The sequence below is a fragment of the Anguilla anguilla genome, chromosome 7 (genome assembly GCF_013347855.1).
Source record: "Anguilla anguilla isolate fAngAng1 chromosome 7, fAngAng1.pri, whole genome shotgun sequence".
NCBI classification, from domain to species: Eukaryota; Metazoa; Chordata; class Actinopteri; order Anguilliformes; family Anguillidae; genus Anguilla; species Anguilla anguilla.
Window position 1 is genome coordinate 1752362 of NC_049207.1, and position 27719 is coordinate 1780080.

Here is a 27719-nt window from a genome sequence, read left to right on the forward strand (position 1 = left end):
TCTTCAAAATGTTTCCTTTCAAGCTTAACACAGATTTAACAAATAACTTGTTTACGTGCATCAAAATATTCATTAGGTTAGCGTTATCTGTGCCCATCCATGATCTCTGTTACTATTTCCTGACTTTATAGTGGAAGCGTCATAATAACACAGACAGACACTCAAAATTATCAAAAGAAGTAAGCATGTTACGTTCCACTGGATATGCTGTTTTTCTCTTCGTATGCAACACGCTCTTTCTGGATTGGTCAAACCTCCTCATTTGTCAGATTCATGGTTGGGGATGAGGAATCGGTGAAGAAAGACACGGATTATCGATTGGGCGCGCAGAACTGTGATTGGGCGGACTTAGGAGAGGGGAAAGGAAAATGCCGTAAGAACGGTTCATTTCATTGGTTAATGCGCAGTTCAATAGTACAACGCGTTCTTGTGAAGTTGTCTTTGCTTAGAAAAATGGCCGACAGATTAACGCAACTTCAAGATGCTGTTAATTCGGTAAGAAAAATCGTTAATTAGGCACTGAATATTTTGTTTGGGAAACGTCAAACCCACGCATATATACATATTATTTCGACAGGACCTGGATATATATATTTGTAACGTTAAACAAAATCAGAATGTATCTGGTACTGGTCTAAGCGATGTAGTTAAGATAGCGACATGCTACTAACGCTAGCTTTGTCAATTAAGCTTTTTTTAGATTAAAACTAGCTTAATTGAACCACTTGAATCTTGTATAAATTGTGTTTATGCTTTTCTTTGCTTAGCTGGCGGACCAGTTCTGCAATGCTATCGGGGTTTTGCAGGAGTGCGCTCCACCGGCGTCATTTAGCAACATTCAGACCGCGATCAATAGAGACCAGCCCTCCAATCCAACAGAAGGTAACTTCAAACCGCCGCATATGGACAGCTGCCGTATTTAAGTTGCCTACTGTTTCAATTTATTTTCCATGTAACTGTCTGTATGGGCGTATACGTAATGGCTTTGGTTCATAGCGTTTGACCAGGTTATATATTGATCCAAAGTGGAACGGTACCACAAAACTTCCGTACAAGATAAGCTAAGGTTTCGGAAGCAGGGAAAACCTTATTTGGTTGGAAGTTGTCATCCACCAAGTTACGACTTGGCAGATGTCAGCTAGACATACATAACATACATATAAAACATCGATAGTCGGACATTTTCCCTCAGAGACCGCAGTAATGATATGACACAAACACGAACTTCTGTTCCCTCAGAAATTGTGACATCGAATGTAGAATCTCGGTGTGCACGAGATGCTACATCCCGTGGCTGCGTCCAGTTCTCAACCGACGCAGTGCTTTCGGATATAAACTCTGGACTCTCTAAGCTCTGAGCTGCTGCAGACGCTTTTGTTCTTTTGACGGCTCTTTCAGAATACGCCCAACTGTTTGCGGCACTTATCGCGAGGACGGCCAAGGACGTGGACGTGCTGATCGATTCACTTCCCAGCGAGGAATCCACTGCAGCTCTGCAGGTAAAACTTCATATCGCTTCCCATAAGACATTAATAAATCCATATTAAATGAGCAGACTTGGCCTCCTTTACAGTGAAACATCTGACATCCCAACTGGCCTTTTGGGAAAACTGAAGATAATGTGGAATTTGAATTATGGTGACTGTTCTTCTCAGAAGCCATTTCTCAGCAGAAAAGTTAAATCTTTATCTTCAATAGTGGAGTAATTTGCTGACAACAGTGGTGGTGGTGGGGGCGGGGGCGTGGGGGGACAGTAGGAGCTGGTTGAGATCCAATTTAGTTTAGTGATTGTGCATTAACTGCTTTGAATCTAGAATTTTCTGATACACCTTTTTTTGATGCCAACTTTTTATAGAATCACATTTTATTTCACACATTTATGTTTTGAAAGTATTTTAAAAATGTAAATATAACCTATAAAAAGGCTGGAAAAATTTGAGTGAGGATTCAAATTCTTTGAAGTTTACTGTAACAATTTGTTTTATGACAGGAACTTTAATAGCCTAATATATTGTGTAAATTACCTTCATTGCTCTATAAAAGTGGCCTATTTGTCACTGGAAATCAAAATAAGTCTTACTAAACAAACATTGGTGCTTGGAGGCACTAATGTAGGTAGCTGGGGCCTGTCTCACATCCTCCGTGTTCTCCTCCCTCTCACAGGCAGCCAGCCTGCGGCAGCTGGAGGAGGAGAACCACGAGGCGGCGGCGCGGCTGGAGGAGGTGGTGTACCGTGGGGACCTCCTCCTGGAGAAGATTCAGAGCGCGCTAGCCGACATCGCTCAGTCCCAGTTGCGCACCAGGAGCGGGGTGCCCAGCCAGCCTGCACTTCCTGACTCCTGACACCAGGTGGCAGCACCATACAGAGTCAGCGTGCAGCCAACGCCATTCACATCCTTTCTGCCTCAAACACTAACCCTGGATCACACTTCCTACTTATTGGTTGGGTTTATTTTCGGGTAAGCTGATGATTCAGGATAAGATTCCCCACAACATCTGTTGATTGATCCCTGAACTGTTCATGGGTGTAAATGCTGCACTCAAGTGCTTTGGATTTGGCCACTCCAGGTTTCTGGACTACATTTTAACCAGAACATAGAGGCATTTTCAGCAAAACCTGTTGTTTTTTTTTCCTTTTATTTAAGCTGTTTATTTTTGGATGTTTTGGGCAATGACCATTTTATTGTTTTGGCTCTGCACTCCAGCACATTGTATTTGAAACAATTAATATAAAGTTAATGTGTAGGAAAGCACTGGAAGCTAACAAAAGGTCTAGACTTGGTTCTAGGTATGGAATTTGCATTTAGAGTCTGCTGCTGTTGTCTCTCAACATGAGGGCCAGAGAAGGGTCAATGCCAGTAAAGCAGATCATCATTCAGTGTTCCTATTCAAATCCCGTGTGCTGGAGAACAGAGCCAAAACGACAGAATTTGTGTTGCTGTTCATATACTTACAGACTGCAGTGTGTGTGCGCGTGCTTGTATGTGTGTGCGCTTGCGTGCTTGTGTGCGTGCGTGTGTGTGTGTGTGCGCGTGTGTGTGTGTGTGCGCGTGTGCGCGCTTGTGTGTGTGTGTTGCATTGCTCTTGTCGAGGGTAATTTACACTTTTACATGTGATTATTTTATATAATTTGACCTTTTCTGTAATTATGCTTAAGCACTTTTTAAGTGCAGCAAGAGTGACCTACCTGGAGATGAGTTCGTAACGTGGTTATCGGCTCAAAAGGGGGTTCATGAGTCCTGATTTGGTGCGTTTGCCCTTGGAATGCCTGGTGTAGCCTGTGTTTAAGTGCTTACTTGTCAGAACCAAAACTGGTTCTGTTTTCTGCAGAATGCCATTTGAAGGGATATAACTGGGATACACCTCTGCGTCCGCTTATAATTTCAAAGGAAAGGACCCCATTGCAGCATCACTCTGAGTTGCTGACAGCGGACAGACCAGTTTACCATCAAACCGATTTTAGGGTGAAGTTACTTCTCAGCCACTGCTGCTGCCTTTTGAGTTGTCCTCATTTTGAATAAATCCTGTTTTCACATTTGCCTCGTGTTTACATTTAACTGTGTATTAGTTTTCATGTTTTTGTGGTTTTCACAGACTAGACTTGTTTTTACACGCAATAATAAATGAAAGCAAAGAAATTTAACCCTCCATTTAACCACCTGTTCTCCATGTTCAGGTGTGTAATCGTGAGCGTGATCATGGTGTGCTTGTATGCTTGCAGTTAGAATTGGCAAACCAACTTTGATGTTAATATTTAAAGCTGTTTGAATTTTTTTTTTTTAATCCTCAGAAACGCACCCCACAGATATAGAGCAGTGAGAATAGCAGTGTGTTTGAAAGAGCACTGTCAGGACATACTGTAGGTCAAGGTAGCATTCTGTAGCACTCTTATTTGAATTTATCAGCGTGGTCAACGCTTATTGTCACTTAAAACACCCATCCATCCGTTTTCTAAGCCGCTTATTCCTGATTCACTCACACACTAATGCCTACAGGCAATTTAAACTCTCCAATTAGCCTAATCTGCATGTCTTTAGACTGTGGGAGGAAACCGGTTTACCCAGCGGAAGCCCACGCGGACTCGGGGAGAACATGCAAACTCAACGCAGAAAGGGTCAGGATTCAAGCTCGTTATCTTCTTACTGTGAGGCGACGGTACTATTCACTGCACTACCGTGCCGTCCTCACTTAATACAGTTTTTCCTGAAAAAAATGCAAGTTTCTGCTCTGTTTCATGTTGTCAAATGAAGGAAATCCATTATTTTTTTGAATTACTCATCAAGAGTACAGCCTTGGCCAAACGCTTTAGTTGAGTACACAGAGGAAATGGTGACACAGCTCCTGAAGCACCCTGGATGCTGCCTTTGGCCCATAAAAGGAGAAGAAAGGCCTTGTCTGGAACCTGTCACGCTGGACAGAGCAGAGCTGGAGAAGTGTGTTCCCCACCCCTGAAACCGCCCCATCCCCTGCCCCCGCCCCATTCCCATTCTTCTTATGTTTTTTTTTTTTTGGGGGGGGGGGGGGGGGGGGGTTATAAATATCCTGACCTTAAATATCTCTTGTGGTCTGCACTGAAGTGCGAAATTTGGGCAGTTGTTTTAAACCAGAAAAGATGAGTGATTTGACGTATATAAGATTGTGACTTGACGTATATAGGTGTGCAGGAATTAAAGTGACAATCAGTCAACCAATCAGTCTCATGAATATAATGCCAGTCTTTGCTAATCTTGGGTTAACTTGCATGTATTTCATTCCTTCACCACCATAAGTTTAAAACAGTCATTCAATTAATTGTGGCAGTAAAGTCAGTAATGTTTCAGTTAACCACACATCAGGCGCGCGATTATGACAACACAATGTTTATATTGAGTCATCACCAACATATAACATTAACGGAACACTTTGGAATAAGGCAAGCAATCTGAATGATTACAACACCATTAAACAGTAGGTTTTGGGTAAATATACAAAAATAATCGAATAAATAAAAACTATCAAATTCTCTCTCTGCGCGTGTAAGTTCATTTAAAATAAAGTCTATGTTTTAGGCTTATTTTATCAGCAACAAAACGTTCCTATCGATTCATTTAATTCCGATAAAAAGTATTTAAACAGCATTGAGTTCTTGCTTCTCTGTCGCACTGTTAAATAAGGAACAGGGCTTATATTTGAGATTTTGTGTGTTTTACGTGCTTCCCGAATGTTAGTTTCATTCATTATGATTTTGTCATGTCTAGACAGAAAGAGTGATTTGAGAAACGTATGACAGGAAGACAAATAACCTTTATCTGATAAGCGGAGAGAGGGGCGGGGCTTTTTACGTCTTCAAACGTGGGTGGCCAAACGAGGCAGTCGCAATTTTTTTGGTATATCATTGGTTTGCCGACCTGTCATTAAAATGACGATAGGGTGCGTGGCGTGAGGTGTTCGAGCAGGAACAGGAAAAACGGGTTGTATTGTTGCTAATGGAGAAGCGAGTGAGGAGGTCAGAGATTGTTTTATGGAAACAAACAGATCCACAAAGTTTTGTTTTGTACACATCGATGCGCTTCGGTCGCCTTCAATTTCAGTAAAACACGGGTTCACGCCCAGGGACCGTAAAAGAATAGCAACTGAACGTTTTGTTTGAAGCTTTGGGATCTCTGAAACCTATTTACCTCATATGTCAACACTGAATTTTTTCATACACAAGTGACACTGATATCAAATCGAAGGACATCAGTGAGCATCGAAAACGGTTACCGTGGTGAGTACTTTTGTCTTCACTTTAACTTTTTAACTAGCTACTATTTTGAAATATTTGACACAGTGCTATGGATAGCTAATGGTATTCGCAGGGATGTTAGCTAGCTGTATTTTTGGAAATGCTATAAAAACCCAAGACAAATGTCGCTGGAGATAAAATAAGTCGTTAACTCGTTGAAGGGATAATTTTAGAATAAATGAGACCATTTTCCTTTTAAAGTCAGAGCGTCGAGGTTGGTTTTTGAAGAGAAAAAATTCCTGACCCGTTATGGTAATTTAGTAATTATATATCCCTGGGTAAGATCGTCTGCTTCGTGAATGCATTCGTGTACCCATAATATCTGTCAGTGAAATAGCGTGCAGGTGATTCACATTTGTCTGAAGTTAATCACCGTTTGACGTGCTCTGCATTTGTACATGCACGCTAAAATGGGCGCTGTTGGTTTTCAGAAACACCTCTGGGAATAATTAACAAACTACATTACAGTAGACTAATTTGACTAACTTATTTTCGATTTTACAGCGATTTAAGTCAAACGTGTTATTGTCGGATTTAGACGGTGTCTTTTTAGTGGGACCAGCAAAGCATTAAGAAAATACAGCATAATGGCAAACAAAATATGCACAACATTTTTTAACAAAAAAACCATCAGCAAAGTGTTGCATATACTAATGTAAAGTACAGGTAACATTCTCGGAATTAATGTTAATCTTAAACGGTAGTAATTAACAGTTTCTACACACACACACACACACACACACACACATATATATATATATATATATATATATATATATTTTTTTTTTCTAGAAGCAAATGTACTCAAGGTTGTCTCTTGATGTAGTATGGATATAATGAAAGATTAGCAGAAATATTTTTGACCCGAGCTATCGATCCTGAAGACCAAAAGACCAATCGCCAGAATGTATTGTCGCCTTTCCGTCATCCCGGTTGAAAATAGGAGCGTGATACATCATTGTGGCAGCATTGGACAAGTTCGCACACAACCGTATTCCTCAGCATCACAGCGTTGAGTCGGCGTCGCGCTGGTGCCAACGACACAACAGTCCTGCAATGTTGTAACGGCATCCTGTGTTACCTGGAATAAGAATCATAACCGTGACTAAACAGTCATCATCTGTAGGCAGTATACAGGCCGGTGCTCGATGCAGATAGATGAAGTATACATCAGAGCTCCTAGACGAGTAAATGTAATAATATTTTTAGGGTTTTGCAAGACTGAACCAACTATAGACACCTGACCAGAGACACGGTGTGGCATGCCAGTCGATTATGAGCAGAGGAACATGTAGGCTAATATCCCCTGATTGAATATAGGCCAGGCCAGATGTCTGCACCATGACTTGACAGCTAAGAAAAGAGGGATAGGTGGGGCTTTCAGTGCTCGTGGTCCAAAAATGAAGGGAAGAAAATCTTTATGAGAAAATCTTATTAAATTTAAGTTTTCTTATTAAACAAAAGTTTATATGAAACTATATTAGGTAATATTATGAAATATTATATGTTATAATTATGTACTAAACTTATGCTTATGTTTTAAATGATAAAGTTGAAATGGGCATTGCTCCTGCTGAATTCTGAATGATCTCCTACACCATTCTCTCTCTCTCTCGCTGCTGGAACCGTACCTGATTCTAGTGAGAAGGGACTGATGAAGTTTGACCAGAAGTTCCTCTTTTAATCCTGGGTTTGGAGAGGTGACAGCAGAAAAGATGCATTATGGGCTTTTGTTTCTGCTTAGATGTGCTGCAGAGTCAGGATGGATTCAGGAAGACGCTGCATTTTTTGTGTTTCCTTTCGCGCAACGCACTGTTCAGAATAGTAATCAGTCCCCGAGAATCGGGCGTCCTGGCTCGTCTGGGCCTTTCAGGTAGACAAATTAAAAGAGTCAATTTGTCTCTTCTAAGACAGTAAACATAATCAAGGCAGTGGCTTCCTGAGCTCAATGTTCAAAGCATCCACCTTTCTTGAGAATTTTAAGTTATTTTGAAGTCGATCCCCTATCACAAGCCCCTCACCCTTCCCGAATTTTGGGAAAGGATTCTGGCAGTCTTTTCGCCTCTTGTTAACCTTTCTGGGTCACTCACGTGTCAGATTTACTCATGCTGTGCATGGGCCTCTGTGTGTTCGGACATGTTCGTGCTGTTGCCTGAGCAATCAGCCAAAACTGGTCAAAGAATTGTTTTTCTGTCTTCACTTCTACGTCTCTCTTCTTGGGAGAAAACCTTTAGATGCTATCCATATCTTTGTGTTATTTGTGGATATTCTCCTTTATGGAAGTCAGTCATTGTGCTGTCTACACCACACTGTTGGGTAGACTCCCCCAAATCCCCTATTGGCTCCCGTCCTCTTGCATCATAGGGCAAAGGTCACAAGCTGTCTGCACACATTCAGTGTGCCTGTTTGGCTGCTCAGTTTGCTGTCCGTGGCACACGGCTGGGATGTTTCCACCTATGCACTGATTTGTCTGTTGTTATGTTTTATTCAGTCTCCCGTGAGATCTTGTACTGAATATTTTTGATTTAAAATTTTAAATGTGAAAGCAGAAATTATGCTTTTCATTCCTCAAACTCGTACTCTTATCAGAAGACCTGAGTGTTCGGCTCTAGACCTGGAGCCCAGCCACAGCTAGGCTATATCATGTGTAATTTCATTACACACCTACTCCACATTCACTCCACACACACACTCAGAGATAAGCCAGCCAGACCTCATTTAGCATAGAGCTCTTTACAAGGGGAACTGTCACAGAATGATCGTAAAATGAAAAATAAAATTACCACAGAGTATAGAGAGCATCATCGATCGTTATCATCTTGAAACAATGAGATGTGTTCATGCATTGCTGGTGTGTGAACAGTGCAATACCATAAGGGAACAGTATGTGCATTTGCATGTAGTACAGGGCTGTTTGTATGATTTGATTTGAGGTGAAAAGCTACAAAAAAAAACAATAAAATTTTTTTTAAGTGGAAAATGTCCGCTTGGCCTCAAAAGGTCAACTGCAGTTAAACTACCGAACTTCCCGGTCTGAATAGTGGATCAGAGATTCACGCTTGGCGAGAAAAATGAAGACGTTACAGATGGAAAGACATTCCGGCGCGGTCTCTAATGGACCGTTTGAACAGGGGACAAGGGGTTAGGCACACGTCCCCTTAGCGCAGTCTGGGTGGTCAGGGCTGCGGTGTTCTGCCCTGTGACCCCGTCTGTATCTAAAACCCTCTCTGCTTTCCCCATGTCTGATTGAAGACAGAAATTCAGGTCCACTCTCCTTTAAAAAAAAAAAAGTGTGCGGTTCATTGGTTGCGTAAGGTGTTTGGGTCATAGTTTCCATGGGTGAGGCGCGGGTAAGGGACGCTGGCCCTCCAAAACCAGGCCCCCGGACTTTTTCAGAACAGAACCCTGACTATTGCCTTCACTGATGGAGCGGGGACGATGTGCTGCTCTGCTGCTTCTCTCTGTTCGTTTGACCGCTTGACCTTTAGGGGACCTCAAGGTCACAGGCCTCTGACACTGCCCTGTGGGCAGTTCAGCTGCTCATTTCCATATTCAGCCTTATTTATTTATTTATGTTTTGTTTGCTGGGCTAGTGCTTACTCAGAAGAACACATTCAGCTGATGTTTTATATATTAGGCAGTTCTGTCCCCACATGCACTCTCTCTAGGGCACTTAGAAAGGGAATTTGCAATTTGTGAGATTGGTTCTGCAAAAAAATCTTCCAATCTGTTGTTGGCAGTGTGGTGTAATGGTCAGGTAACCTAGTTACTTGGCCATTACTGCCTAAAGGTTGCAGGTTCGATCCCTAGGATGAGACATGAGTTGTGTAAATGGCTCCGGATAACAGCGTCTGCTAAGTGCGTGTAACGTAACGGTGCCAAAACATTACAGCCAACTTTGAATCGTCTAAGCCACCCCCTGTTTCTCATTTCACCCTTTTCTCTAGCACTTCCTGCTTTATCACTTCCTGTTTCCCAGTATTGATCCCCCCAATATTTGATACTCTCAGCCTTGGTAGATCGTGAAGAGTTCAGAAAATCTTTTTTCAGTCTTTGTAAAGGTTCATTGCAGAGTTCATTACACTCCTTTGAAAGCACTGCAAAGGAGGGGTGTAGGTGTTGAGATCGCCGTACTAGTCACGCTTGGGTTGTGCCTACGCCTCTTTCTTAAGCAGGGAGAAGCCCTGTAATGCTATCCGGTTGCCTCTGCCCTCTCAGTCAGTAGATCTGAGCACAGTTTATTCAGCGTTCTGAAGCTGCACTCGACACGCTGCTTTGCACCTGTAAAATCTAAGAACGAGTCTGATGGACTTTCTGCAGGAAGAATGGTGTCGAGTTCCTGCAGAACTCCTCACTCTGAATGGTCAATTTAATCTTGAAGAATTCCTCATTCTGAATGGTCAGTTTAGTCCTGCAGAATTCCACATTCTGAATGATTACTTGTGGTACAGTATTCATCTACAGAGTAGTCCGTGTTTCCTGTGTTTACTTGAGTACCATGCTGTTTGATCATTGTCACTGGGGTATCGGATCTAGTTTCCCAACTACTGCCTCTTGTTTGATATGTTAGACTTAGTGTTCTGTTCTTTGCATTTGTTAGCGAGCAGTGAGGTCATTAAGGTTAAGGTCTCTTCATGAGAAATGTTTGTCAAGGAGCTAGCTGTGATTCTCTGTCTCAAAGATAACAAGTTTCAACACTACCCATAATAGCTACATGAAGCTCAGTGCTGCCTAGATTGGTATATGTTGTGGAGGATGTAGAGGATCCATTAGTCCAAACTTGATGGATGTAATGGATTCTGACATTATCTTTGTGTTCAGGGAACACATGGTCAGTACTTTACCTCAGAATTATCATTGAACCTCCACAAAAAGTTGGATAATTGTCTGCTAAATATATTTTATGTATATATATATTTATATATTTATTTTATATCTATAAGAAATATATATTTTCCTGTAGATCCTGGGATGAAGTGTAAATATTGACACATTAAGAAGGCATCAGATTAGTGAGCCTTTGCTACCTGATAGCCTAACTGAGCACTCAAAGTTTTATGGGATTATAGGATGACTGTAGTGGCTTTTTTCCAAACGCTTTTTAACAGGAAACACCTTTTGGCTTCAGTGGTGAAAATCTTGTACCTTTGTGTTCAAGGCATATTATTTTGGTAAATTTAACAGGATGAGTCACATGGCACAGCGTAGCTGCCCATGAACAGAACAAATGGCAGCTTTCTCCCTGTGTATGAGTCCAGCCTGTTCTCTATCCTTCTTCTGCTGGGGGGGGGGGGGGGGCTAAGGGGGGGTTTGGGCTGAGCGGAAAATATTTGAGGACTGGGCGCAAGGTGTTTGTCTTGGCATGGGTCAGTGCCTCCCCGCCCCCCCCCGCGGGCATCTGACTGGGGCTTTCATGCGCAGGGGTGTAGCTTCCTGCTTGGGACGGCCGGTTAAGGGTGGAGACCGGCCTTGTCAACGCGGCCCTTGTTTACCAGATGAAGTCACTTTCAGTTAATAAGCCTCGTGTGTTTGTTCCTCATCCGAACATGGGGCTTTTAAGGCCTGTACCTGCACCCGTCTCCTCCCTGACATTACCAGCCAATCAGAACCTCCCAAAAAAGAACAACAAACTGGCCGTGTTGACAGGACCTCTTATAGATGGTCCTTTCTGAAGAATGCCGCATATGTTTTTTTTTTTTTGTGTTGTTGGAAGCTTGCCAGCGTATTCCATTGAACCACAGCTTCCACCAGTAAAGTAAAGGAAGCCTTTCATTTCTTGGCAGGTTATTCTGGCAGGGGCATCAGTAGGCTCAAGGCCTTAGTGCAGCTGTAACGTTTTCCAGAAGCATTTGATTTTCTCTCAGATAGCTAGGCCCACGTATCAATTCAGAGCACAGCCAATGGCGTGGAGCGGAATACTGATGCGTTTATGCAAATGAGCAGCAAAACACCACACCCCTGGATGCCAGAAGCCGACGCCCCTTTAAAAAAGGGGAGGGCTTTACTCTGGTTCATTTCAAGGTCGCATTGCAAGACAGCAAGTAAAGATTGCACTTTAAAGTGCTTTTCCGTTTCCTACGCATCGCAGAATGCTGCCGGCTTGTGTCCCTCAGTTTGACCAGATTTGACGGCATCCTCATACGTGTCTGTTGTAATGTAGGATGCCGAAGTCTTTGTGCTGGCATGAGCACTGGCAGCCAGTGTCACTGACACTGTGGTGACACAGACGCAGGCTTCACAGGCCCTTCCACCTGTGAGAGATCACCTGCGTGTCTGCAGAGGGTACGGTTCACCTGGGCTAAAAGACCGAAGACTGCTGCCTTCCAAATGAGTGCAGCGATCCCATAGTGCATCGCTGCATTGTGATAATAAATGAAGCCCTCAGTATTTTAAAATGCAAATGGAAAAAAGCAGTTTCGAAACGGAATCTGAATGAGAAATGTTCTTAATTTTCCATTCTCTTCATTGAGTTAATGTTTGATATCCAGTGGAGTTTCCCTTCAATTTATGTCTGTCTTTTATTGGGGAATCTTCAATTCATAAAATCTGCAAATCTCAAAGTACAGCAAAGATTAAAAATTTCATTGCGATCTGTGACAGAAAGTGGATCAACTGTCTCCTCCTTAAATGGGAATGGACAGGGGCACTGAACCGAGCAGCGGAAACAAACATTTTCATCATGCAAACGCTTTAGGGAAAAGACTCAGGTGCTGACTGCCTTGGCTTTAAGCTGGACCAGGCAGAGGATTGAGTCGGAGACTGGAACATGGAAGGTACCTTGACTTCAAGCTGAACCATGCAGAGGATAGAGTCGGAGACTGGAACACGGCAGGTAGTGGCTGGAATCCCAAGCGCCTGTGGGATTCTGCATGACACAAAGGGAAAGGTGGAGTATTGGTACGGCAGTGGTCTTATTGTGCCTGGGAAAGAAGCCGGTCTCTTTGTTTGATGGGCTGAAATGGGCCTGTGTGCTGCAGGAGCTAGGCTATGCTGCCTATGGGAGGCATACATCCAGTTTAAAGATTTATGCTATTTTGCGTCTGTCCTGCTGTGTTCCCAGACTCTCCTGGCCTTTAATCCATGGCAGTGCAGCTTTTTCTATGGATGCCTCCCTGTGGGAAGTGATGGCACATCCACCAAAGGAAATGCACCACCTCACCGCCTCGCAGTACCAGTCCTGCACAGTCCATCCGTATGCTTCCCTCAGGAAGATGAGTGTGCGGTGAAAGCAGAGGGGCCGTTCTTCGCGGCTGGTTGCCGTTATAACCACGTGTCCCCCATCCTAAGGGCGTCATGTCTGTGGCTGATGTGCCTTGATCAGCCGCAGATGTGTTTGCCTGCAGTACAGCATCAGGTGGTGTAATCCGCACGATGACCTCGTTCTAAGCTGTCCGCCTCTTAGCTCCGCCTCCCTCCCCAGGCCTGGCCGACTGTGCATCCTCTCCGGGTGTCTGTTTGTGTTGGAGTCGGCCGCGAATCGCGATAATACACCGACCCTTCCCTAGCGGTGCAGAAGGAAGGGCCTGCTGAGGAGTTGAAGGGTTTTTTTGCGTATTCGTTTTGGGTCAGAGGTCACGCGGGATGAGGCAGCGCGCGTCGCTGGTGAACAGGAGCGGCGTGCTAACGTGCTAACGTGCTACACGCCGCGGTCACTAAAGGCTTTCCGCCTCTGCGGCACTCCCCGCCTCGTCACAGCCCCGGCCAGAACAACCAGTTCTGGCGAATGCGAGCGCTCCTTATCGTTTCATTTGTTTAGCAAATTCCCCCTGTCCGCAGTGACGTGCATCGTGTCGAGTTTGTGCGCTGTCTATTCTGATTCACACAGTACGTGGTTCTGTGGCGGAACTGCAACACCATGCCTGGATTTAAACCAGTTCTGCTACAGCTGCTGTTCGGTGTCCTGTACAGCCCCTCCACCCCTAAATTTGCTTCTGTTTGTCTCTGTGTCATTCAGTGCTTTTGACTGAAGGGGTTTGGGGGAGAGAAGGAAGCACTGGAGCATCTAAACGATTGCATATCCATCAACTGAACTATCAGAAAAAAAAGATATTTCATAAACATCCCCCCCTCAGATTACACACCTGCGGGGTGTAAGGTGACCATGTAGCAAACGTCAGCTGGAGTGGGGGGGTTTTCTGTGGACGTCAGTGGAATAGATTTGCACATGGAGCTATGCTGCGAAGCACAGCTGCCCCGTCCTAGGCGTGGCAAAACTGTGCCATGTTCAGGAACTGTGCTTAACCCTTTAAGGTGTGAGATCACAGATGTGTGATTAGAATGTTCTTAACTCTACATCCCAATGCTGATGTCACAATCACTCCCGGTAACTGAGTTCCAGAACCCTGACTTGGAATTTTGAAAAATAATTTAAAAAAACAAAACTGCTTTTCAGATGATTAACTAAGAGAATGCTAAGCAAGCAGCAGTGCCTTTGTGGTAGTGTAGCTTTATGGAGCGTGGTGGTAAGTGTTGTTTGATTTGCATCAGGATTGCTTTGTTTGTTTAGTTTATGCAGAGGTCAACCTTTTTTTTTTTTGCATGTTTGGACAAAATGAACCCTGATGTTAACTGTTTGATAACAAGATAAAAAACTGTTTGAATTATTTTTCAGTGCATCCGCACAATTCTGCAGTTCTGTTACTACAACATGTCCAGTTTGATTCCTGTGGTTCGTCAGTTGGACATTTTTATATGTCAGTGTTGACTTCTGTACTTTGTCAGTTGTCATTGCTGTACTTGTGTTAGTACACACTGTGACGAGTGGTGACTGTTGCATTCTGTTGTGTAGATTCGTAGTTCTGGACTGTGATCACTGCATTATAGACTTTCATTGATCTGAATTTTTAAGATATTTGTCGGTGTGATTTTAAGAATGTTAGCTTTTATTTCTACACTGTGTCGGTGCTGACTGTAGCCATGTACATTGTTCCAGTGTTGATTGTAGCCCTGTTAAGGGAGGTGTTGATTGCAGCACTGTGTCAGTGTTGATTGTAGCCCTGTACACTGTCCCAGTGTTGATTGTAGCCCTGTACACTGTGTCAGTGTTGATTGTAGCCCTGTACACTGTGTCAGTGTTGATTGTAGCCCTGTACACTGTGTCAGTGTTGATTGTAGCCCTGTACACTGTATCGGTGTTGATTGTAGCCCTGTTAAGGGAGGTGTTGATTGCAGCACTGTGTCAGTGTTGATTGTAGCCCTGTACACTGTGTCAGTGTTGATTGTAGCCCTGTACACTGTGTCAGTGTTGATTGTAGCCCTGTACACTGTGTCAGTGTTGATTGTAGCCCTGTACACTGTGTCAGTGTTGATTGTAGCCCTGTACACTGTGTCAGTGTTGATTGTAGCCCTGTACACTGTATCGGTGTTGATTGTAGCCCTGTTAAGGGAGGTGTTGATTGCAGCACTGTGTCAGTGTTGATTGTAGCCCTGTACACTGTCCCAGTGTTGATTGTAGCCCTGTACACTGTGTCAGTGTTGATTGTAGCCCTGTACACTGTCCCAGTGTTGATTGTAGCCCTGTACACTGTCCCAGTGTTGATTGTAGCCCTGTTAAGGGAGGTGTGAGAGTACTGGCTCTGTTCTCTGTGGGTGTTGCCTGGCTCAGGACTTTCCTGAAAATTCTCTCCTGGAGTACAGGGAGCGGAAACTTCGCTGGGATATTGCCCTCTGAAGATAAGGTCACATGACTTCCTCCCAGCGCTCGGCCGGTTGACAGCAGCCCCGCCGGCCGTTTGTTGAGAATCGAGGGAGAAAATTGTGCGTCGACTTCAGACTAAACAGGGCGCTTATCTCCGGCCTTTCCTGGGCCGAGAGGGTCCGTTTGGTCTGAACGAGTCAGTCACACGATTTCAGTTCCCTCCCCTGGCTGATGCAACATTCTGCTTTCACCGGCTAACAGCTTTTACAGTGACTAATATTTCCATAATTTGTGCTCCCGTTATGGGAGAGACAGAGCTGGAAAGCGCGCTTTAGGGTTTATGCCTTTCACCGCGACGCTGTTCTGAAACCGCTGAGGTGGAAAAGGGAACGAGAGCCGCTTTTATCGCCGCAAAGCATACGCCCCGCGTAAAACCGCGTTTCGGGGGAAGAAAAAGAGCATTCAGAGCCCTGCCGCTCTTACTGAACGTGTGCTAATGACAGTGTTAATGACAGTGCTTTCCAACACTCTGCTTGCACCGTTAAAAATAAACGTTTGATCTTCAGACCCATTTATTTTAAATTGGTGTGACTAATGAAGCCCTTTGACTGGTCAGTATTTTCTCATGGTCTGATGGTGTGTGGTATGAGCAGAAGGTAGCGTATGCAGGGAAGGTGTTCTTCGGAGCTGATGTGTTAGGAAGTGGTCCCTGTAAGAAATGATGAGTTAAATTTAAAGTGTTTTTTTTTCTGTGTCCCTTTCAGGATAGTATGGCCATGACAGGGGGGACAGCCCAGAGCCTCCCCATGAGCAACCACACCCGCGAGCGGGTGACCGTGGCCAAACTCACGCTGGAGAACTTCTACAGCACCCTGCTCACCCAGCACGAGGAGCGTGAGACGAGGTCACTTCCTCTCCGTCCTGTCGTCCTGCTTCTCATCTTCCCTTTACTGATTGATTGATTGATAGATTGATAAGCTTATTTGTCTCCTTGGAGAAATTAGTCTTGGACAAGTACAACTGCTGCATGTACACAACAACCCGATGTCGTACACAAATATGCATGCATACACTCACATGCATGCATACCCATACATACCCATACACACACACCTGCATATACATGGACATACGTATGAATAGAGCAGAATGAAACCATATTCACATCCACATAAAATCACAATGTTAAATCTCCAACTTAATCACGCTCATAGAAGCAATATGTAAAAAACCTGCTCTGGAAACTTTATGTTCATGTTGGCTACAGTGCTTCTCACAGGAGACTTGTCACTATACAGAAGTACTTTACCCTCCGTGCCTGTGGTACATGTAATAATACACTGCCATCCAGTGGTAGTTTAGAGGTATTGCATAAGCCCTCCTTTCAGTTTAAATGCACGTATTCCATCCCCACTGCTGAGGGTGTGGGGCCGTATTAACCCATTAAGGTGTAAGATTGCAAACATGTCATTAGAATGTTCTTAACTGAACATTCTAATGCTGATGTCACAGTCAGTGCTGGTAATTGAAAGCAATGAAGTTCTAGAACACTGATTTAAAATAAAAAATAAAAATAATGTTCTTCAGAGGGTTAAAACTGTAGTTGATTGAGACTGTACTGGATCAGTGTATAACAGCATTATTACTTGTTCTGTGTCACACAAGGAAGTGTTTTGAATCAGCAGCTTATAGAGGGTAAATCAGTAATGTGAAATGCAGGATGAGTGAGGATGATATCTTATCCTGGGCCCCTGGCCAAATTTTTCTTTTTATGCTGTCTAGCCATAAAGTTTTATATTTTACTGGTGTACAAGCAAGCTTATAGTTTATTACTGGCTGTAAGGAATGTATGAATATAGTCTGTATAAAATGAAGACATTGTGATCATTTCTAGTTCAGTAATCAGCCCTTATTGTGGCTTTCTTTACACACATGAAGGGCAGAATTAGCCCTTTGAAAAAGCAGGTTTTTGTAATGTTTTTTTTCCCTGTGTAACTGTGTTCTGCTTTCAGCTCCCAGCAGTGATTGTGACATCAGCATTAGAATGTTCAGTTCAGAACATTCTAATCACACATTTGTGAGCGTACACCTTAATAGGTTAACATGTGATCCAGAAACCTTTGTTGTGCTTACTGTATTCAGGTCTGTCTTCCGTATTGGTCATAAACCATTAGATAAAACCCATTTGCATCATGTTTTGAGCTTTAAATTGAGAGGTAAAGCCTGCCTTTCTTGAAGAATAGATTTTTTGAATATATCAGTATTTAAAAAAAAATTCTTTTTTTCTCTTTGCAGACAGAAGAAACTGGAGAAGGTTATGGACGAGGAAGGGTTGCAGGATGAAGAGGTACTGTGTTATTCTCTTGTGTCTGTGTGTTTGACCATGGCAGCCCTACAGCGTAATCTGTCCTGTCTGTCTGTGCAGAGGATAGTGTATAAAGCTGTAAAGCCCTGGGGTGTGTGTGTGTGTGCTCTCTCTGTGCAGAAGATAATGTGTAAAGCGCTGAGGTGTAAAGCGTTGAGGTGTGTGTGCTCTCTCTCTCTCTCTCTCTCTCTCTCTCTCTCTCTCTCTCCCTCTCTCTCTCTCTCTCCCCCCCCCTCTCTCTCTCTCTCTCTCTCGCGCTCTCTCTCTCTCTCTCTCTCTCTCTCCCTCTCTCTCTCTCCCTCTCTCCCTCTCCCTCTCCCTCTCTCTCTCTCTCTCTCTCTCTCTCTCTCGCTCGCTCGCTGTCTCTCTCTCCCTCTCCCTCTCTCCCTCTCTCTCTCTCTCTCTCTCTCTCTCTCTCTCTCTGCAGAAGATCATGCGGCGCTCGCAGCACGCTCGGAAGGAGACGGAGTTCCTGCGGCTGAAGAGGACGCGTCTGGGGCTGGACGACTTCGAGTCCCTGAAGGTCATCGGGAGAGGCGCGTTTGGAGAGGTGCGCGTCACAGTGTCATTATGCAGTGTTATTCTCCAGTGTTAAACTCCAGTGTTACACTCCAGTGTTATACTCCAGTGTTACCCTACAGTGTTATACTCCAGTGTTATTCTCCAGTGTTAAACTCTAGTGTCATAATCCAGTGTTGTACACCAGTATTATACTCCAGTGTTCAAATGGCTTCAGGTTTCAGTCCAAACGGCATATACACTGCATTTCCATATCTGCCCCATTGGTGTGGCCTGCTTGCTTATCCGAAACCACAGACAGGTTAATTGGCTGCTGATAGATCAGCATTTAATAACATGGCTAATTTGCTTTGCATACAAGTTAACACCCTTAAACATGCACACACACACACACACACACACACACACACACACACACACACACTCTGTCTCTTAGGCACACACAAACACACTTGTGCACACAGACAGACATCTATGATGTGAAAGATACTGTAAAGTGTAATTTTATCTGCAGATCACTTCAATAATTATTTTCTTTCTGAAACAAGATTGATGCAGGATCCTATGCAGTTGTGTTGTATAACGTCTGTTAACAGTGGTTGATCTGCTTTTAAGTGAAAGGTTGTTAAGTAGGATCTTTTCCTGTCACAGTCTTACTGAAGGTTAGGAATATATTCAGTGAGTGTTATGTAGTGTCAATGAGGCTGTCATCTTAACTGAACAAGTGGGAAGGCTTGACGGCCTCTCCCCAGCAGATGGCGCTGTGTGATATTCTCTCTGTTGTATCCCCAGGTGCGGCTGGTGCAGAAGAAGGACACGGGGCACATCTACGCTATGAAGATCCTGCGGAAAGCCGACATGCTGGAGAAGGAACAGGTGCGTCTGTCTGAGTCCTCCGTCAAGACCAGGGCCGTGTCCAAAACAGCGCACTTGTCTACTATTGAGTGTGCAAGTTTGCTGACAGCCTGTATGCCGCTTGTGCACTCAATAGTAGGCAAGTGCGCTGATTCAGACTCAGCCCAAGTTCTCCCATTGGCTGGCTGCAGGAACACAGTAAGCAGGGAGACAAACTGAAAATGCTCTATTGCAAAAAAAAAAAAAAAAAAAAAAAAATTATGAATGAATAAAATACCTTTTCCTGTGGGTCTTCAGGTTTGGCCCAGATCCCAGAATTTAGTAATTTAGAGTCTTTTTTTCCCCATTCAGTTACTTTTGTAGAAAGATTTCATTTCTACCATCTATTTTATTTTGTGTACTGATGTCTTGTGAAAAATTGGTCAATCTGGCAAAAGAATGGGTGCGAAGGTTCTAATCATAAATAAAAAGAGGTTTGGCTGCTTATCTGGAATAACAGCTCAGCCGGTGGAATGATGGGAATGATGCACCTTTTGTTGACTTGCAGCTGAATTTGTACATTTTGTATAATCAGTGATTTTTTGTTGGTTGATGTGTTCTGTGCTTGGAATGGTAATTGGAATAAACCAGAGCTGTTCTGTCGACCATGGTCACTCAACTTGCATTGCAATTGCAATATTGGAGCACTGAAATATGTGCTTTATTGTGAAGCCATTGAAATTAGGCCAGCAATATATTGTGGCCATTGTTTACAACACAAACCATCTTGCCGCAGCTTTTGAAGAGCAGCATCAAAGGCCAAAGTAACAATAGTTGTGTGCCTGAATGTTTGCTGGGTTTGAAGCTGAGAAGCTGAGGAATGCCCCATTGTGTCGACTGTTCTTTTATGACGTGCTTCAGGTTACAGTGTGTCCTTGACACGGTCGATTCCCAGACAGTCCCCAAGCATATGCTCTGCTGTTTAGTTTACATTATTGTGAACTAAAATTGAACTATCCTTTAACTCTGGGGTTTGCAACTGCCTGCTGTGAGCTCCAGTGAGGTAATAGCAATAATAATAATAATAATAAGAATGATAAATTTTGTGTAGGACCTTTCATACGGAGATGCAGCTCAAAATGCTTCACATATTACAGTGGAAAGAAAAGAAAACAAATAAATAGAAAGGATATAAAATTAAGTAATAAAATAAAATGGTGTGTGAAAATAAAAATGCATAAAAATATCAGAGAAAAACAAAATAACCACAAGTAAAAAAATATATATTTTAAAATATGTATAAAACAGTGATAAAGTGACCCCACCTCCTCCTGGCTCCTTGTCCTGACCCCACCTCCTCCTGGCTCATTGTCCTGACCCCACCTCCTCCTGGCTCATTGTCCTGACCCCACCTCCTCCTGGCTCCTTGTCCTGACCCCACCTCCTCCTGGCTCATTGTCCTGACCCCACCTCCTCCTGGCTCATTGTCCTGACCCCACCTCCTCCTGGCTCCTTGTCCTGTCCCCACCTCCTCCTGGCTCCTTGTCCTGACCCCTGCAGGTGGCCCACATCCGGGCCGAGCGGGACATCCTGGTGGAGGCCGACGGGGCCTGGGTGGTGAAGATGTTCTACAGCTTCCAGGACAAGAGGAACCTCTACCTCATCATGGAGTTCCTTCCGGGGGGTAGGGAGAGATTGGAGTGTGTGACTCGTATGCATGGTTGATACCTTGTTGTGTGGGGCCCATGGTGCAGGTGAGAAGAGTGATGTGTGGGGCAATGGTGCAGGTGAGAAGAGTGATGTGTGGGGCCATGGTGCAGGTGAGCGCAGTGATGTGTGAGCCCCATGGTGCAGGTGAGAGCAGTTATGTGTGAGCCCCGTGGTGCAGGTGAGATCAGTTATGTGTGAGCCCCGTGGTGCAGGTAAGAGCAGTTATGTGTGAGCCCCATGATGCAGGTGAGAGCTGTGATGTTGGAGCCCCATGGTGCAGGTGAGAGCAGTGATGTGTGAGCCCCATAGTGCAGGTGAGAACAGTGATATGCTTGACTCCTTCTGGGCCACTGCACAGGTGACATGATGACCCTTTTGATGAAGAAGGACACGCTGTCAGAGGAGGCCACCCAGTTCTACATAGCTGAAACGGTGCTCGCCATCGACTCCATCCACCAGCTGGGGTTCATCCACAGAGATATTAAACCGGACAACCTGCTGCTGGACTCCAGGGTGGGACGCGCATACACGCATACAAACGCATTAAACACTTTCATATGCGCACGCAAGTAAATCCAGACATATACGTGTGCATATACACATTTACATGCACCAATGCACACATGTATGCCCTTATATATGAACAGCACACGCACAGATACACACAGTTGCGTGTGTCTGGCTGTGTGTCTGTGTTTACAGTCCTTAGCCGGAGTGTTGCTATGCTAACAGCTGTGTTAGCGGCCCACTGTGCTGATCCTGTACTGCGTTGGTTCCCAGGGTCATGTGAAGCTATCAGACTTTGGGCTGTGTACCGGACTGAAGAAAGCTCACCGGACCGAGTTCTACAGGAACCTCACACACAACCCTCCCAGCGACTTCTGTGAGTTAGCGCCCGTCAGCATGCCTGTCTGTCTGAGTATCTGCAGCTGGAATAGTTTACCTGTGAAAGTGTCTGATGGACTGCAGCCTGGAAGACTTCGCATATTCTAATGAGCTGGGAATTAAAATGGTGTGTTCCTTTTCCGACTGTCCACCCTGCAGCCTTCCAGAACATGAACTCCAAGAGGAAAGCGGAGACGTGGAAGAAGAACCGGAGGCAGCTGGTGAGGGGACTGTGCACTAGGACCATGCACTAGAACCCTAACCGTGCACTAGAACCATGCACTAGAACCCTAACCGTGCACTAGAACCCTAACCATACAGTGGAACAGTGCACTAAAACACTGCACTAGAACCGTAACTGTGCACTAGGACCATGCACTAGAACCCTAACCGTGCACTAGGACCATGCACTAGAACCCTAACCGTGCACTAGGACCATGCACTAGAACCCTAACCATATACTAGAACGATGCATTAGAACCCTAACCATACACTAGAACCGTGCATTATCAGGACGAGCCTCTCACTCTGTTTTACCTGTAGGCCTACTCCACTGTGGGAACTCCAGATTACATCGCCCCAGAAGTGTTCATGCAGACGGGCTACAACAAGCTCTGTGATTGGTGGTCCCTGGGTGTCATCATGTATGAAATGTTAATAGGTATGTACATGCTGTCTGCTACTGGAATCCTTGTTTTTTTAAGGCTGTGCAATCAAGATAGTAATTATCCATAAAGAGCCAAAGAAAACAAATGTTGTGACTTTAAGCCTATTTTATTCAGCTGAGATTGAAACGTGCGACTTTGGCTTGGTTCGAAGACCAGCGTCTGATGAGATGCCATAACATGCTCCTGAATTCTGGACATCAAACTGGGGGACACTCAGAAGGCTGGTGTGGTGAACGTCTGGCGATGGTCTTCTTGCAGAGATGACGTCATCGCGTGGTAATAAAATGGCTGCTTCTCTTGCGGTTTCCCAGGTTACCCTCCATTCTGCTCGGAGACCCCCCAAGAGACCTACAGGAAGGTGATGAACTGGAAGGAGACTCTGGTCTTCCCCCCCGAGGTGCCCATCTCCGAGAAGGCCAAGGACCTGATTTTGAGGTGGGCGGTGCATTATGGGAAATCGGGTGTTCGTCTTCCTGGGGTTCTTGCCTCCTGGTTACGACAGGAGAATGGAGTGGGGCTGACAGACAGCGTCATGCGTAGAGTGTGAGGGGCTTCGGTGTTGGGCCATACCTGATCCACATAACCTCTCACGGACGGGCCTGAGCTCAGTGTGCTCAGTCAGTCTGAGGGATGTAAAGGTCACACGGTGTGGAGCTTCCGTGCAGTTCAGCTCGTCCTCCTCCTCAGAGGAAGAGCGAGGCCACGGGACAGGCTGACGCGGTCCTCTTTGTCGTCCGCAGGTACTGCAACGACGCAGAAAACCGTATCGGGGCCGCGAGCGTCGAGGAGATCAAGAGCCACCCGTTCTTTGAGCCGGTGGACTGGGAGCACATCAGGTACCCAGTTTGGGGGTTTTCAGAAAGCACATTGGGGAAAGCACATTCACCTGCACCATGGGGCTCACACATAACTGCTCTCAGCTGCACCATGGGGCTCACACATAACTGCACTCACCTGCACCATGGGGCTCACACACAACTGCTCTCAGCTGCACCATGGAGCTCACACATCAGTGTTCTCACCTGCATATGAACTGGCCTTCCAGTTGTGGATGGATTTTTTAAAATCCTCAGTGTGCACATTCATAAGCCAGGACTCCGGAGCTCAGTCTGCGAAGATCAGTGCAAACGGAGCGTAGTGTTAATGCTGAGCACTGCAGCCGGGCACAGAGGGATGCCGACCAGGCCAAAATGGCGAGAGTGCTCGCCGTCTGACTTCCTTTTGATTCTTGCAGGGAAAGACCAGCGGCCATCTCCATTGAAATAAAAAGTATCGACGACACGTCGAACTTTGACGATTTCCCCGAGTCTGACATTCTACAGCCTGGTGAGTCCCACACACCCTGTTGAGTATCCATGTCCTCAGGGTACTGGTGTATTCTGAGCCTCTCCATAGTATTCACTGGGCTGGCCAACGTGACTCTTCCCATAGTCCTATTTCTCTGTGGAACAAATACTGATTTCTGTCAAAGTAGATCGCACAACTCTGTTTGGAATAATAAATTTGATTTACAGGTTTGGGTCCCTGTCTGATTTAGTTTTAGTTTAAGTGTATGTATTTGATTAGCCCAAACAGTTTTTGTGGAGCACGACTTTGATTAATTGACGTGTCCCTCTTGTTCTAGTGACCAACGTGACGGAGCCGGACTACAAATCCAAGGACTGGGTCTTCCTGAACTACACTTACAAAAGGTTCGAAGGGCTGACTCAGAGGGGCACGATTCCGTCCTACATGAAGGCCGGGCAGGCGTGAGGCCCATCGGCTCGCTGGTCTGTCCTGGGGGGAAAGGACCGGGGGGGGGTGGGGGGGGGCTGTGTGGACGAACGGGGGCAGGGGAAGGGGGTGGGGGGGTGGGGTGGCTACGGGGGGACTCGAACCGCTACTCTGCCGCGAGCGATGGTGAAGTGGTGGATTAAGTCAGATTCGGCGGGGGGGGGGAGGGGGGGTGGGCGGCGTAAGGAGCTCATCTTTGGAAGTTTGGCGGAGAGGAGCGATGGCGGGCGGATGCCGCCGTCAACAGATTCCCGCGAGGATGTGAGGATGTGACCGGAGAGCCCCCATCGCTGCTGAAGAACTCCTGACTCTGGATGACCCCCCCCCCCCCCCCCCACAACACAGCCTCTCACATTGTGTGTTTGTCCGTAGGTCTCGAACTGAGGTACCATGGGTAGGGAGGGGTGGTGGGCGGGACTAAGAGGCTGTAGTACATTTGTGCTTCACTCACACACTGATTCACTCAGACCCGGAGTCTTAGACACTGAATTCACTGCACTAAAAGACATGTATCCTGAGCTCTAGTCTTTGTCGTCAGAGTTTTTAGTTTTTACAAAATGGTTGTTTTATTATGTGTTGGATAAGAGAAACGGCTGTGACTATGACTGAGGGGAGAACAATCCAGTCAAGCGTTTAGGAGGGAGATCAGGCTGGCGAGGAACTTTCCGGAAGGTTCCGCTGCGGATTGGCACTCCCTAGCCTCCCAGGCTCAATCCACATTTCATTTCTCCACAATTTCAAACGCGTCGTCTTCTGTGTCACAGATTTAAGCAAGGGTCGCACGTTTCATTTCTAACACAGTATTTATTGTTCATTTCAGTCGGCTCATTTCAGTTTGCTCAGTGCGAGTGTGCGAAATGAAGCAATGCACGACTTGCTTAATTTTGTTGCTTCAAGTTTAGAAAGAAATACATAGCAGCTAGACCATATCTGGTCCTGTCATATTTTTTCAGTATAAAAGTACAGATAGACTGAACCCAAGAAATAATCTCACTTGTATGTGTGCATGTAGAATTTTGGGGATGGTTCACATTAATCAGTTAGCTATTACCTAATCTAGCAGGCTCCTTACCCAAACAATATCATGCAAGAAATATGCAAGTAACATTCTCAATATTGTTTTTTGTAACTTAAGTGATAGAACTTGGTTGTTTGTTTGTAGTTCTGTAATTGAATTGTTTATACTTTCTCCGTCATAAAGAAAATGCTAAAGTTTCTTCCCGTTAACCATCGAAAGATGCGAGTGCCTGCCTGGCTCTACCAGATGCTGCAGCATAACACATTTATGACTTTTCATCTGTTATATTTATATGTGGTGGCAAACACTATCATAATCAAAAGGATTGGAGAAAATGTGTCAGTGAAGCCCCTATTATGAAGGGAATTGGACTAAAGTAAATATTTATCTAGAAGATTTATTTAGATTTACACTGGCACATCCTCTGTGCTTGAATATACTGAGAAGAAAGCTTCTATATGCAATATAATGCTCCCTGTTTGGGGAAATTATCATAAGAATATAGAATATGTAAAGTATATAAAACCATTTTACAGTGACAATGTCCCATTAGTTTCTTCCCCTTTGACGTGTAGTAGCTGAAAAGTACCAGCACCTCCTGGCTTCTGTAAAGTGACTAGAGGTAAGCGTGTTTTTGAAAAGCAGGGTTTGGAGATTTGGTTCATCAGGGTACATTGGGAGTATTGTTTAACTGTAGACACCTCTCGTGTTTAAAGATTTTAACTGTTGTGTTTGCATGCCCCTCCTGAGGTCAGCTGCCTGTAAACTATGTCCTGCCATCCTAGAATGTTTAAGGGATTAACTCTCCCCAAGAAACTGTAGCATATGAAGTTATTTTTAAATTTCTGTAGAATTATGGTGTTGGTAAAGGATGTTTGTATGAGGAGGAATTTAAGTAATATATGTGCCGGGTGGATTATGTTTCTATCTGCCGATATTTGATAGAAATAAAAGTGAAAACCCCCCCAAAAAATAAAATCTGTTAAAGCACTTTGGCATCATTTTTTTTTTGTTCATCTGGGTTTTGCCACTAAGTTAGTTTCATATCCCGGGGGTAATGACAATTTACTATCGAAGCATGATCCAGCAGACTTGGTATATAAGCTACAGTATGAAACTGCACAGCTATGGGCACCTTCTGAAGAAATACATAGCCACTATTCTCCTGTTCATCTTAACACATATTGGGGAGTAACTGAAAAATGACGATGTTCCACAACAGAAAACCAAAAGGATTCAAGAGCACTGTCCTACCCGTGTGCAAACCCATAACCGTGTGGTTATTAGGACAGTTTCCTGACCACTGCACCACACTCTCATCCACTTTGAAACATTTAGATACTGCCAATCTATATTTCACTCTTCCAAGGTCAAAGAGCTTATGTGTGACCATGTTCACTGTTCCTTGTTAGGCATGACTATAACTTACCACTGTTACTGTATAACAAAGCAATTCCAACAGATTATATGCCCATATGACTGAAGATTGAAAATCTTATATGTTAATGTCCATCTTTTTTAAAATTTTTAACAAAAATCTGTAGACTATTTTGCAAATGCTTGTCAAACCAAATGCTTTTGCTGGTTTACGATACTTGAGCAACTCCAGGCACTGTATGTTGTCATTTTAAACCAGGATTTAATCAATTTGTTGCAGAAAACTATCCTTGCTACAATGGTACTCTACTTCTGGGGGAGGGGGAGAACATAAAAAAGAAAAAGAAATCCTCTTGTACAGTTGCACAAAGTAACATCACCTGGATTTATTGGATGCAGCTATGTTATTTTCTTTGAAAATACAACTTTGAACAGGTATTTGCAATTGCAGTTTGTGGTGGGAGTACTTTTTTATTTTAATTAATGACACTCAGTGACATAATCTTTGTTTGTAAACAGATAAGGCATACTTGCAGCTGCAGCATGGAGTCATAACTTAGGTGTGAGGCGTTTCATTGAAGGAATATCTTTTTTTTTTTTTTTTTTGTGCCAAAACATCTCACACATCTCGCCATGGAATCCCCTAGGCTGTTTTCAAAGCACAGAAGAGAGTGTTGAAGTCTATATCTGTACCGACAGAACACCCACGGAGACCCTGCCCAGCCAAAAATGATTTCATACTTGAAATCTGTATTGTGCAGTCATTTCTACAGTGAGTTATAATAAAGTAGCAGTAACAGGGAACTCACAAACATCAATTTAAACCATTCAGTGTGAACTTAACAGGAAAGAGAACTTAATCAAATAGATTGTAGGAATATTTAGCTTATTGGTACGAGAAGATTGATTAAACGTTTGTATCTTTAGCAACACCTTACTAACACACTTGTGTCAGTTTTTCCTTTAATTTGTCACCATCTGTCGCTTTAATGACTGAGTTAGACATGTTGGAGGCAGTAACTGTAACTGAAATGGCCTTTACTGATGCCATAATGATGTCATATTCGTTGCAGTAAATAACAGTAGCAGATCCACACATTTTCCTGACATAATGATTCAATTTGTGCAACTGGCTTGCCAGTTTAAATGATATGGTATGCCCTATTGTA

At 44.4% G+C, this 27719-nt stretch overlaps 2 protein-coding genes across 3 annotated transcripts; both read left to right on the forward strand.

The window, feature by feature from the left end:
• The first annotated feature begins 382 nt into the window (after positions 1–382).
• On the forward strand, positions 383–3540 carry med21 (mediator complex subunit 21). 2 transcript variants are annotated; one of them, XR_004766104.1, is made up of 5 exons: positions 383–495; positions 768–882; positions 1399–1499; positions 2164–2459; positions 3331–3540. XR_004766104.1 is itself a non-coding variant. In XM_035425553.1 (4 exons), the coding sequence occupies exons 1-4, from the start codon at positions 400–402 to the stop codon at positions 2341–2343; spliced, it is 492 nt and encodes a 163-aa protein (XP_035281444.1). In that variant the 5' UTR covers positions 383–399; the 3' UTR covers positions 2344–3540. The 2 variants fall into 2 exon arrangements, 1 of the variants encoding a protein (XP_035281444.1); XM_035425553.1 differs by having other exon boundaries at positions 2164–3540.
• A 1875-nt stretch (positions 3541–5415) lies between these two features.
• Positions 5416–24173, forward strand: LOC118231086 (serine/threonine-protein kinase 38-like). Its single transcript, XM_035424562.1, has 14 exons — positions 5416–5746; positions 16166–16305; positions 17697–17748; positions 18194–18316; positions 19078–19161; positions 20680–20803; positions 21188–21342; positions 21610–21712; positions 21874–21935; positions 22258–22375; positions 22694–22817; positions 23123–23218; positions 23617–23708; positions 24007–24173. Exons 2-14 carry the CDS (start codon positions 16172–16174, stop codon positions 24132–24134), a joined length of 1395 nt encoding a protein of 464 aa, XP_035280453.1. The 5' UTR covers positions 5416–5746; positions 16166–16171; the 3' UTR covers positions 24135–24173.
• The last annotated feature ends 3546 nt before the right edge of the window (positions 24174–27719 follow it).

Coding starts and splice junctions, on each gene's coding strand:
- med21 (XM_035425553.1), top strand. CDS start 400: ATGCGCAGTTCAATAGTACAACGCGTTCTTGTGAAGTTGTCTTTGCTT. Junction 883..1,398: donor GCCCTCCAATCCAACAGAAG/GTAACTTCAAAC, acceptor CGGCTCTTTCAG/AATACGCCCAACTGTTTGCG. Junction 1,500..2,163: donor AATCCACTGCAGCTCTGCAG/GTAAAACTTCAT, acceptor TCCCTCTCACAG/GCAGCCAGCCTGCGGCAGCT.
- LOC118231086 (XM_035424562.1), top strand. CDS start 16,172: ATGGCCATGACAGGGGGGACAGCCCAGAGCCTCCCCATGAGCAACCAC. Junction 21,936..22,257: donor AGAAGAACCGGAGGCAGCTG/GTGAGGGGACTG, acceptor TTTTACCTGTAG/GCCTACTCCACTGTGGGAAC. Junction 22,376..22,693: donor CATGTATGAAATGTTAATAG/GTATGTACATGC, acceptor GCGGTTTCCCAG/GTTACCCTCCATTCTGCTCG.